The 11,828-nt window shown below is 37.0% G+C and overlaps 2 protein-coding genes across 3 annotated transcripts in view; both read right to left on the bottom strand.

The window, feature by feature from the left end:
* The window catches only part of LOC137486830 (macrophage mannose receptor 1-like), a 32,109-nt gene extending 31,017 nt beyond the window's left edge, over positions 1–1,092 (bottom strand). The window contains exon 1 of the mRNA XM_068212351.1: positions 902–1,092. Coding sequence (XP_068068452.1) covers positions 902–971 — 70 coding nt within the window. The 5' untranslated portion in view covers positions 972–1,092. The remainder of the gene's footprint in view (positions 1–901) is intronic.
* Positions 1,093–5,172: 4,080 nt separating this feature from the next.
* LOC137486818 (macrophage mannose receptor 1-like) overlaps positions 5,173–11,828 on the bottom strand; it is a 51,078-nt gene continuing 44,422 nt past the window's right edge. For both annotated transcript variants that reach the window (XM_068212330.1, XM_068212339.1), the window contains exons 27-30: positions 11,146–11,262; positions 9,507–9,674; positions 6,946–7,005; positions 5,173–6,553 (exon numbers count right to left, since the gene is read on the bottom strand). In XM_068212330.1, coding sequence (XP_068068431.1) covers positions 6,303–6,553; positions 6,946–7,005; positions 9,507–9,674; positions 11,146–11,262 — 596 coding nt within the window. In that variant the 3' untranslated portion in view covers positions 5,173–6,302. The remainder of the gene's footprint in view (positions 6,554–6,945; positions 7,006–9,506; positions 9,675–11,145; positions 11,263–11,828) is intronic.

Raw genomic sequence — 11,828 nt, 5'->3', positions numbered from 1 at the left:
CTCCCTTCTAGGTGACAGGCAACATCACCCAACTCACTCAGCAGTTCCATCAACTTTTACCCAAGGTTTCTTGCCAAGGCCAGAGTACTTAACGGGGCTTTCATAACCCTCCCATCCCAAAGCTGACAGGGAGTGGTTGAACAGCCTTGGTATTGTTGCTCTGAAAGGCTATAGATCAAGCCAGATGATATTTTCCATGACAGAGCTCTCAGGCTGCAGTGGTTCTTGAGAAGGTTAGCAGAGGATGGGTTAGAAGTCACTTGGTCTCACCCAAAAGCATGCCAAGAAGAAATTGTCCTGTGGTGGATTAGATCACTGGTGCATTGCACAGTCCCTGCTGCCATTCAAGCAATAGTACTGGACTTCCAGAGTTCTCTAGCTGGGAACTTGCCATGGAAAAGACACAGTGTCATTTCTTTTTCCTCTCAGTAGTAGGAGGGTGTGAAATTTAATGGATGGGAGATTTTAAGGTGCTTCCTAAAGCTCTCAGCTTGGAAAAGAGTTTTTAATATGCACTGATCAGTATGCTATGGTCTTTATGAACTGCTAAGAAACTCAAAGCACACATCAGCCAATAGTTCTGTGCATGCTGAGAGTTCACTGCTCTGTACTGAACTCTTCTAGCCTCCAATGGAGTAAAGTGAAATCAGATTTTGTCTGCTTTCTCGAGAATCAGCACTGCCAAGGTTATGGCCACATCTGTTGGCATATTCCTTTCATTCATAAACCTGGGTTAAGGAAAAAGAATTCCTATGCAGATATCACCAAACTTCAAGCTAAACATAACATTTACAAATTATGTGCTGTGACTAGATCTAAATTCACTGCCCACTAAGGGAGATAACTAGAAGACGTTAAAGAAGTTGAAAACCTCCACGCTAAGCAGAGGACAAAGACTTACCAGACATTTGAAGAGATGTACTAATGGAGAGTAGAAAAATCAGGGGCAAGTAGAGAGACATGGCAAACATTTCACTCCTTTCTTCCCTTCACCTCGTATTGATCCTAAAGACCAAATCACTGCCTTGCAAGAAAACCCCACTGCACTGAAGTGGATTAACAAACCCTTTTTAAGACCAAAGAGATACAGGGAAGTTCTGAGCGTCAAATAAGGAACTATGTCAGGTCACATGAGTAATTTTGAAATAATACATTAATGAGTAAACTTTGCTTCCTAAGCTAGTTTTTCTAATGTATCCAAGTTTGCCATGGAAATAGAAGATCTAACAGGTAAGATTTGAGTGTGGATTTTTTAATACATACCTTATAACTCAGAATCATTATATTTAACAAAAGGTGAAATTACTGTCTCATTTTCAGAAATAAATAAAAAAAGTAAAAAAGAAGAGAAAGATTTGTCTATATCAATACATGATGAAAAAAGCCAGAGTGTTCTGCAGTATTGTGAAAAATCTGGGACACCACACAAATCAAGTAACTATGACCTTGGAGTCAAAGAGAAACAGAATTTTCCATGCCTGAAATTCCACAGAAAAGAAAAAAAAAAAGCTGTAGAAAGTCAGATCTGCATTCTTCAGGAGACACCTATTCTTTCTTTTGCTCCATTCTTGACTATATGCAGGAATAATTACCCAACTGACAGCAACAGCTGAAAAAATTGGGAAAGAAAGCACACAGTTCTAGGAAAAAAAAAAAACCTATAACTGGAAAATACTGGATTTTCAATTATTGCTAGTGAGGAAAACAAAACTGATGAGGAATACTGCCTCATTTTTCATGCCACTAGTCAGCGAAAATTTTCACCCCATAAAGTGTACACCCTACAGGCATTCTGACAAAATTCTGATGTTTGCTTTGATAAAGCTTTCTCCATGATAGATTAAAGATCTCAAAAAACTTAGAGCACAGGGACAAGAAAAGGGACTCTGGTGGAAGCTTTGCATCAGTTTTTGCACATGGACTTTGGAAAATTTCATTTCCCATACCTCCAGGAGAGGCTGGTGTGGCATACCTTCCCCAATATTGCATCTGCAGCAAAATTGCTGCTGTTTCAGGCAGTGAAAATCCTGGACACCCACATGAAGTTGTGGGATTTTGCTTCTATTACTCTGACTCAGATGTAGACAAACGACTGGGTCTGAAAGCATAAGCAGGGAATTGGAGTAGAACAAAGCCACAACAGTGAGAGAGAACTGTGGGACCTCAAAGCCAGCAGACACAGCTACAGCAAAGCCATGCCAAGAAGGGAGCCTGAAAAGGATACTGAGAACTGAGCAATGTGGAATAAATGAGGGCAGCTCCACAGAATCCAATTACTCAGTAAGTTATGATCTGTATGTAAGAATGGCTGCAGTCAAGCATTCTGGTACTCCCCAACACCAGAGTGTTTGAACATGCAACCTCAATTTTCCAACTTCCCTTCCTTCCTTGTTCAGGAGCAAGACAAATATGTCTTGTGATTCTGCTGTATAAAACACCTCAGAATATCCAAATCTACCAGGGTGTAACAAGGATAATTACAACAGAGAAAAAGAAACTGGTTCTGTTCTGAACAAAGATCAGTGGTTGGTGAGGGACTGGTATTGACAATATGTTGAGAGAGGCTGAACAAGAGTAAAACTCAGCTTTACCTCAGTATTTGTGTGTTTGAGCAGATTGCATCACAGCCCACAAAGCGGGAAAGAAAACCATAGGACTGGGAAGAAGTGCTCCAGGATCTGCCATTTGGCAAGACAGAGCCTGACGTTTTAAAAGTGGCGAGGAACAAAAGCTGCTGGGGTTTGTGTTGAGTCAGCGTTGTTCCTCTGGCAGCCTCTGCTCCCAGGCAGGAAGTTACATTCACAGCGTGCAGATTCACCACCTTTCTTCTAAAGTCCAAACTTCCAGAGAAAAGGGGAAACGAGAATTAAACACAAGTGTATCAAGAAACACAGCAGTGTGAAGAGACAAAACCTTACACACTACTGAATTTTGCCATCAAGTCATTCCTCAGGTGCTTGCAGAAATGGGTGGTTGAGGCCATCTGGATTCAACTGGATGCTTCCCTACATTCATTTTCAAAAAACCACTTATATTAAAATATGAAATTAATTTTGTTATCATTTAGCCTGCTACAACTTGATATAAGATTTCAATTCAGAATCCCCACACGTAGGACAATCACAGTTTCCAAGTTATAAACATTTATTTCTTTCAAAAAAAACCACTCTAAACCTCAGTTGGAACATTCTAGCCTAAAAATAAAAAAAAAGGAACAACCTTTCTATTTTTCTATCTTCATGCTACATAATGAGTGATTTTTTCCTTTCATTTTTCTAAATGTAAGAAACCTTGGCAGCATCAGAGGATGATATAAACTATTAGGGATCTGTTAAAACATTTATTTGCTTTTCTATTCATATTCTCTCTTGTTCATACTATTCATCATCTTGTTTTTCAAGAAATTATTTTCCTTGTTTTTACAATAAGTATATTTCAGAAAAGGAAGAACCCAATTCCTCTGTGAATATATATATATATATATATATATATGTATGCATTTATGTATGCAAAATAGCAAAATACAGTCTCCCCTAAGTAGTAAGACCTTCCCTAAGTAGTGTCATCTACTTGGGAGACAAAGTAAGAGATCACAAGAGCAAGAGTTTGATTCTAAGGCACCTGACCAACCCAATATGAATAGCAGTCAGTAGCAGAAAATGGTTGAAAGATTTGGTGAAGGATCAGAATATGTCAAATATAAAATTAGAGTGTGTCCATATGAACATGACTCATTTCCAGTAAGATACATTTCTTTTTTCCAGTCAAATAGAGAAGCACATTTTACTTATCTCTGTTCCTAAGTAAAAGCATTCCATTTGATCTTATGCTAATTAGATATTGTTTAAAGTGTTTAAATTTGTTTGTTTCTCTACCTTCTATTCAAAAACTTCTGTTATAGTCTGTGTATAAAGTATCAGTGCTCATTTTCTGCTCATGACGTGGAACTGCAATGATTTCCTGTGCTGTAAATGCTACTGTTACTATATTAATCTTTCTAATGTGAAATTTACTTCAATTCCATTGTCTTGAAATAGGAAGTACTGTAAGCTATGCAGCTTAAATTTCCCCCTCTTCTGAAAATCTTTCAAGTCTTTTCAACTTACACTCTTTCTAAAAGGAGTAGGCTAAGCATCTCCATCTTCAGAGTAGGGCCTCTCATTTGGAACCTTCTTTATTTTTTCTATACCTGTTTGGACAGGAGAGCAGAACTGACACAGAAGCACCTACATCTACTGCCAGCTACTAACTAGCATGGCATTTTTAATTCTCTCCAACTCAGAGATGATGCTGGATTTCAGGAAAAATAAACGAATGAATGAGCTCAGAACTAGCCAGGCTCCAGTAGCTGGATTCCCTCCTTGACACTTTTTAGTGATGAGCTTTATAAGTATGGCAAAGAACCAGAAATGAGACATCCCCTCTATTTTTATTTTCTTTGCAACCATACCTTTGCATATGTTCATGGGAATAAAGGTTATCTGGTAGAAGGACTCATTGTTCGATACCATTTTAAGATTGTGCAGGGCCCAGAAGAGGTCTGAGCTTCTTTTAGGTGAGACTGCACCTGTTTGGTGTTTGCTCAACACAGTGAGCCAGCACAGTGAGGCTGGGATTCCAGTCAGGCTCTCTTGGCTTTCCACTGTCTGTTTCACATAAATTTCTACCTGGCATCACTCCTCCATGTAACTGAAACATGACCCTTAGTAGCGTTAATCAGTCAGTCAAGAGCTTTCTGTCACGAGCCACATCAGATGGCATAAAAAAACATTAAAGATACTGATCCTTGAAAAAACATGCTGAAACAACTGTGCATTAAAAATGGAAACAGCAGGAACAGAGCAAGGAAACAGCTGGGAGAAAGAGAACAGAGCCAGAGAAAATGAGTTCCTGGACAAATTTTCCCATCTTACCTGCATATTTATGTAAGTTAAGACTTTTACTAAATCACTCAACTCACATTTTTGTTTTGTCTTTAAGCAGATTTAATCCTGGGACAGATTCAGGAAAATATGGTTAATATACTTGATCACAACTTTTGCTGGAATGTCTCCCCTGTGGTATGATCTCCTTTTTCACTTTATGATGTTACAGTGTCTTATATAGATGAGACTATAAAATGCAAACCTATTTTAAAAATCAAAGATAGTTATTTTTTATTTCAGAGAACAAAATCTGAAACCGCAAAATCTGAAACCACAAAATCAATTCTTTCAAATCTTTGTAAGCAAGTGAGGAATCACTCATGATTTACATTTTACAGGATCTACAAAAATTAGGAATATAAACTCCTTGGGGAATATAAGATGTCCATAAATAGTAGCTAATTTAACCATTTTAGAAAGTAAATAAAATCAGTAGTAACTATTACATCGGTAAAGCTAAATTGTTCTTTACTTGCATCACATATCCCAGAAACCTACTTATTGAGAAGCTGTAGAGAGCAGTACCAACATGTGATCACCGTAACAGCTATGCAGAAACCTTCTGCTCCTAGAAACCTCCAGAACATGCACAGGCAATCTTCCTCCCTCTCCTCGGTAACTGCTGCATGGTAAAAAGGAAGTTTTGCCATGACCTTCATCACCTCTCACCAACAAACCCACTTGTAGCCAGCCAAAACTGGCAGCTAACATCAACCACACTTTTCCACTCCAGAGATCTGTCTCCACATTTTACCTGATTAAATCCTAGAATACATAAACTGCAAGTACTACATTCTTGGTTTTTTGTGTTGTATGAAGTTGTGGGAACTGAAATATCGTAAAGGTCTTTTTGTCCATGTAGTTCAAAGGGGAAATGTGCCCAAATACAGACTTAACCTCTAGTGACTATGGCTGTACTTAAGTCCATGGGAATACTTGAAAGATGGTAAAATTAGAAGATGTTTACTGAATACCTTTGAGTTCAATAGCATGGTTTGAAACAAATCTTATGCAGAAACGTCAAATCTTGTGCGTGTTATTCAAGGGGCTCTTGGATTTTATTTTCTTTATTTTATCCATTTCTACTGTTCCATTTTATAATTAGCCAACAGTATCACTTTTCTTAAGACCCACATCCACCAGTGTGATCATCAAATTCTGAGACCTGAAATCTTTCACTTTATATAATGGCTACAAAATAAAATAACTGCAGTGTATGACATTACACACACACAGAAACAGGCTAGTACAGTAATTGCACATGAGAAAATACCTTTGGCTTCATTCTAATTGCATAATTTTAATAAAACAAGGCACATTTTATTTTATTACATTACATTTTATATTACATATTACATTACATTTCCTTTTGTTACATTACAGTGTTGCATGTTCATTCTGCTCTATGTTGGTCACAAGATCCTTTGTGTCACTAATTCCAGGAACTGCATCACCATTAAAATACAAATTATTCTCAAAGCTGTCATTTGTTGGCAAGCAATTCTTTCTTCTTTTGTAGAAGAGATATCCTGCAAGGCCACTTCCAACTAGGATGATGATACCAACAATAACTATAACTCCCGTTTTGCTGTGGTTCAGGGTAGAAGCCTTCTCATCTTTTGTCATTGCTGAAAACAAATATGAAGAAATCAAAAGAATGCTACAGAAGTCTTTATCTGATTACTGGAAGCAAGTTCTTTAGAATGCATGATCTTTTAAGAAAAAGGGGTTCATTTGTTTTGATGTAATGAGAAGAAGCAGTAGCAACATAAAATAACTTGATTTTAAATCAGTAATATTGCATGCCATATCAAAATTATTATTTTTTTTTAATCTACATTTGGACATGCACCCAAATAGACTATATTGTGCACTACTTGGAAACAATGTCATCCCAGGAAACAGGTACAGTACTTGGGTATAAAAGAAAATTTAAGAGACATAATACAGAATAGAATATTTTTGGTTTATGATTTTATGCAGGACTAGTTTTTTTCTACTTGTTAGACAATATTCTTACCCATTGTAGGTATTTCAGCTGGTGGCATTTCAGATGCTGGTGGCATTTCAGTTGCTGGAACTTGAAAGCATTAAAAAATAATTATATTTTTGTATTATTGTTTATTTCTACATTATTTATTTTTATATTTTGGAGCATACTGAAAATCATGCTCAGACAAATATATGGTAATACAAACCACTAAATCGTGAAAACACTTGGGTTTAGTTCATACAAAATTATATACACCTAAGGCATAGCACAATGGTCTAGTGTATTCTGGTCTCATATGTAGCTATTTAAATAAACTAACAAAAAAGGAATATCAAAAAGCTCCATGAAGACCGATCCAGACATCAGAGTGAAGCCAAAAGAAAATGTATACAGCATCTTGAGGATAGACATGGTCAAACATAATCCTCAATATAATTAAAAACTCTTCAAATACTTGTGTTTCTACACTTGTAGAAAGTGTAATAAATTTGGTTTTCCAATAGATATTGATGGCTTACCGGCATAGACACTTGAAATCACTCATGAACTTCACAGTGCCCTAGCAGGTATCACATCTGAACTAAAAAGTTCAGGTTTGTAGCTCATTTAAATTTTAACATCAGGGCCGTGAAATCTGGCTTGCTGGGCAAATGGGCCATCATTTAAGATGAAGGTCTTTATTTTGCCAGGTGGATATAAAATCAGTTTATTATTCAAACTTGAATCAATGCATCAGGTTTCATTCTGAAAAAGGTGAGCTCAGAAATTTAAATTATTTTTACCAGGCCCCACTTATGTCTTTTCCATAGTGCTGCCCAGTGACAGAAGAGAGGGTGTGGGCACCACTGTGCAACACAAGGATGTTCCCTCTGAATATCAGGAAACACTTTTTCACTGTGAGGGTGACTGAGCACTGGCTCAGGCTGCCCAGGGAGGTTATGAATTTCCATCCTTGGATTGTCACTAGCCCTTATAAGAAGTCCCTCTCCTGTCTCATGAGCCTCCTTTTGGTGTTCTAAGGTCTCCCTAGAGACCTTAGACCTTGTCTTCACCAGACTGAGTATCTCCTCACTTATGAAATAAAGTTAGATACTTTGTGGTATGGACCTGCTACAGAACTCTCAAATTACTATGGTAAAAATTAGCTCAACAAATGAAACAGAAAATAACTTCTATTCTATGGAACACTTCCGTCATGTTTTTGTGTTTCAGTCTCTTCAGAAAACAGCAAACATAGCCAGCGGTAGCTAGTGCAACTTGATAAAACTGTGCTTCTAATGCTCCATTTATTGGTCTGTAGCTAAAATAATTTGTTTAAATTCTGCACATGGAGCATTGTCGCAGTTCTGAAAAATTATGCCAAGAAAAGCTGCATTTCTATGAAAATGTAGGACTAGATTGTGTCCTGTTTTGGAGTGAGTGACTATATAATCCTTGCATTGACTCTGGAATTAGGTTGAATCTGTGGCATTACAGATTAGTAGACTAGACTGGCTAAAGCTAATAGAAAAAAGTAACTAGCTTTCATCTGCTTCTGATGCTCTTTGCTCAGCATCAAAACAGGTGAATGTCAGTAGCAGCACAAATAATTTAACTGAATGGTCAAAAAGGAACAGTGGCAATTTATTTTAACACTTGGTACCCACATCTATGGATTTTTGTCAATGACAAAACAAAGAGATTGATAAATGGACTCTGAAAGGGTGGATATACTGACATGTTGCAGTATTTCCTGTAAAAGATACAGTCATCATTACAAGCATTTGAGTAAGTAAGAATAATTTTGCATGAGAACAAATTTACAGAAAGGAGAGCAGAATTTCTCTCATTTCCAGTATTTTAGAGGAAGTCAGTATATTGCAGCTACACATTTCAACCTTCTTAGGAAGCATAAGTAAGAGGTTTTGATATTGCAATATATGCTGGAAGAAATTATTATGATGACTTCTAGGAATACATATGAGCTAGATGTCCCTACTGTCAAATTTGCACATTCAGTTATTTCAGGACACCTTCAGTTTAGCACATTCAGACTATGCTATTTGCTTTGCTTTTCATTCATTCATCTTTTCATAACAGGAGGACACAGAGACAAAAGATCCCAAGCCGTTAAATAAGTCCCACTTTATAAACACTTAATTCATAGAAACGCTACATCATACTCAGAAAACACGTGCACATGAGACTGGCAGAGGGAAATAAACAATGGCTACTCTACAGGCAGAGCAGAGGGGATACCCTGAGGAATATGTTTGACAGATTTGTGTATGCAAGGCAGGGTCCTTACATTGTGATTTCTCAACAGCTGTCAATAGAAAACACACTAACTTGTCAAGTGTATACACTAGGTACAGCTAAGATATGAACACAGTCCTTTAAAAGCAATTCTTAAGGGACTTGACTACTGTCCAGAACTACTTTCTGAAAAGAGTCATTCTTTTTGTTGGTATGGAAATGTGTATCCTTTGGCACTTATAAAAAGTCAGAACATCCAGCTGAAATGCATTGTGTGTAACGGCCATCTACTAACACTAGTTTACAGAGAGCATAATCCATACATAAAACTAATTCATAAATGCAGCACTTACTTTTTGGCTTTTTACAAATATATCCTTTGTAGGAAGAGCAAAAGAAATTATTCCAATACCCAGAGTCTGCATACATTTCAACGCAGTGCTCATTTTGCTGAGAAGACGGCTCTCCTACATTCCAGTTTACAAAATTCACTGCACTGCCATCTAGCCACAGCCATAGTCCTAATTGAAAAAGACATTGAATATGGAAAAAACAAAAAGATAGTCTTAATTTCCACACTGACACCTTCACATGCTCCATATTTATTGCCTTCCTGAGAAATTTACTTGTCACCACTTTTGGAGACAGACCACTAAACTATTTACTTCTGACACAATATGTTGCCCCTAAGTTTTTATGCAAATGATATAATATCAATTTTTGGGAAATGGCAGAAAAATCTGGCTTTGCATTGCAAAGGCAAGACAGTTCCAAGAAGAATCTCCCTCAAGTGATAGCAATGGTGCAGTGTCAATTACTTATTCCATTTATAGAAATAAGTGATGTTAAAATATAACTTCACCAAAACGCTCTTTATTCCAGTAGTTTGTAGGAAGGTTTTGTGTTACTCTTTTCAAAGCCCACACTGAAGTCTTTCTACAACCAATTTTATTTCATTTGTTTTCCAGTTTCTACTCATTTCCACAAGCTTTACACAGACAGTATTCCTTTTTATAGATCTCCTTCCAAAATCTTGTGATCACTGTTGCTCAGCTATGCTTTGGACTTTCTGCTTCTTCCTTCCAGTTCCTTTTTTCTTTCTTTCTTTTAACAGTGCTATTTTTTTAGAATAAATGTACTGGTGACTGTAGGTTGTACTCAAGCAAATTCTTAGATTCAGCATGAAAACTGTATTTTGATTTTTATAAGATTCTACATATTTTGCTTTTGTTTTGGGTTCTTTGTTTTTTTAATTCCTGACACCATTTGTGTGAGGACATGGCAACTGAATACAATGTGGATACACACATAAAGGTACAAAATTTAGCTATGCACTTATGCTGAAATTGCTATAATGACTATGTAGAGCTATAATGAAGAGCTGAAGAACTCTTGTGTTTATGATCACTGTGGGAAGTTGTGCTGTTCTACACTGCTCTATAACCACTTTAACAAACACTATTTGTGTCAATTGACCACATGAGTAAACCTCAGCTTTCCTCTATGTGTCATGTATATAAATGACTACCCTCAAATTCTTTCCTTTACCAAAAATTTTCACTATTACTGGTTAAGATCCAAGCGCTGTAATTGAAAAGTTGTCTTATCCCTAAGAAATTTGTCATTCAAGTGCTTGGGTAGAAAATTGTAAAAATAATCTTCCAAAACTCAAGAAAGCCCCACCTCAAGTCACCTGAACTATTTTGCAACCCTGCCACTGATAGTTATACTGTTTTTTTTTTACCTGAACAGTGCAAGACTGTACTTTGAAGTCTATCATAAGGATAGAAATATCTATCTAATTGAATATTAATTGCATTAATGTGAGAGCAATAATCATCAAATATAGGATTTAATTGAAGCAGCCTCTTACCTATGTCTTGCTTTACCTTCCTTATTACAGAATTATAATGTGAAATTTTCAACACTCATGCCAAAAAGCTTGTAGTAATTATTCACTAAAAAAAAAGACATTAAAAATAGAGAAAGTACCATCCACATTTCTGTACATTCCTGTCCAAAATGTTGATGTTTTCCCTTCAAGTGGTTCAAGGTTGTAGGTCAGAAAGTTGGATTCAGCTGAGTCTTCTACCGACACCAGAGATGCACCTGGAAGACACAGGGAAAGAAAAATCTCTTAGAGATGTTTCACAGTGGAAAGCATTCTCATTATCCTGTCAAGAAACTGCTTCATGAAAACCCAGGAACAAACCTGAGTATCAGAAAAGAGAGGGGGAGACCTCTCACCCAGTACCAGGTGTCTACATTTGCCATGGGTTTCACTGGTAGGTTCTTATTGACCACATAACAATGTATACTTCCAGTGAAGATAAAGCCATCTAATCCAGTTCTGCTGGAGAGTGATTGAGATCTCTGCATAATCTAATGGGAGACCAGACACCTAAGTCTGGTCACATTGCCACCAATAAGTCACATTGCCACCAATGCCATGAAGAACAGTGCTACACACATATGAAGTCAAGCATAATCAATCTTCATCCCTTTCCCAAAGAAGGAATTTGAGAGAATGAAACTGCACCACAGCTCTAGTTTACTCATATAGTATCCAGACTGAACAGCTTTCACTCCAGTGGCATGAAACTGCAATAATCAAGAAATTAGATCAAGAATACAAAAGATACAAATTCCATTAAGCTTTAGTGACCGCTGTGGAT

The sequence above is a fragment of the Anomalospiza imberbis genome, chromosome 1 (assembly GCF_031753505.1).
Source record: "Anomalospiza imberbis isolate Cuckoo-Finch-1a 21T00152 chromosome 1, ASM3175350v1, whole genome shotgun sequence".
Classification (NCBI taxonomy): Eukaryota; Metazoa; Chordata; class Aves; order Passeriformes; family Viduidae; genus Anomalospiza; species Anomalospiza imberbis.
Note: the sequence above shows the minus strand (reverse complement) of the source record. Positions and strands in the feature narration are given on the sequence as shown.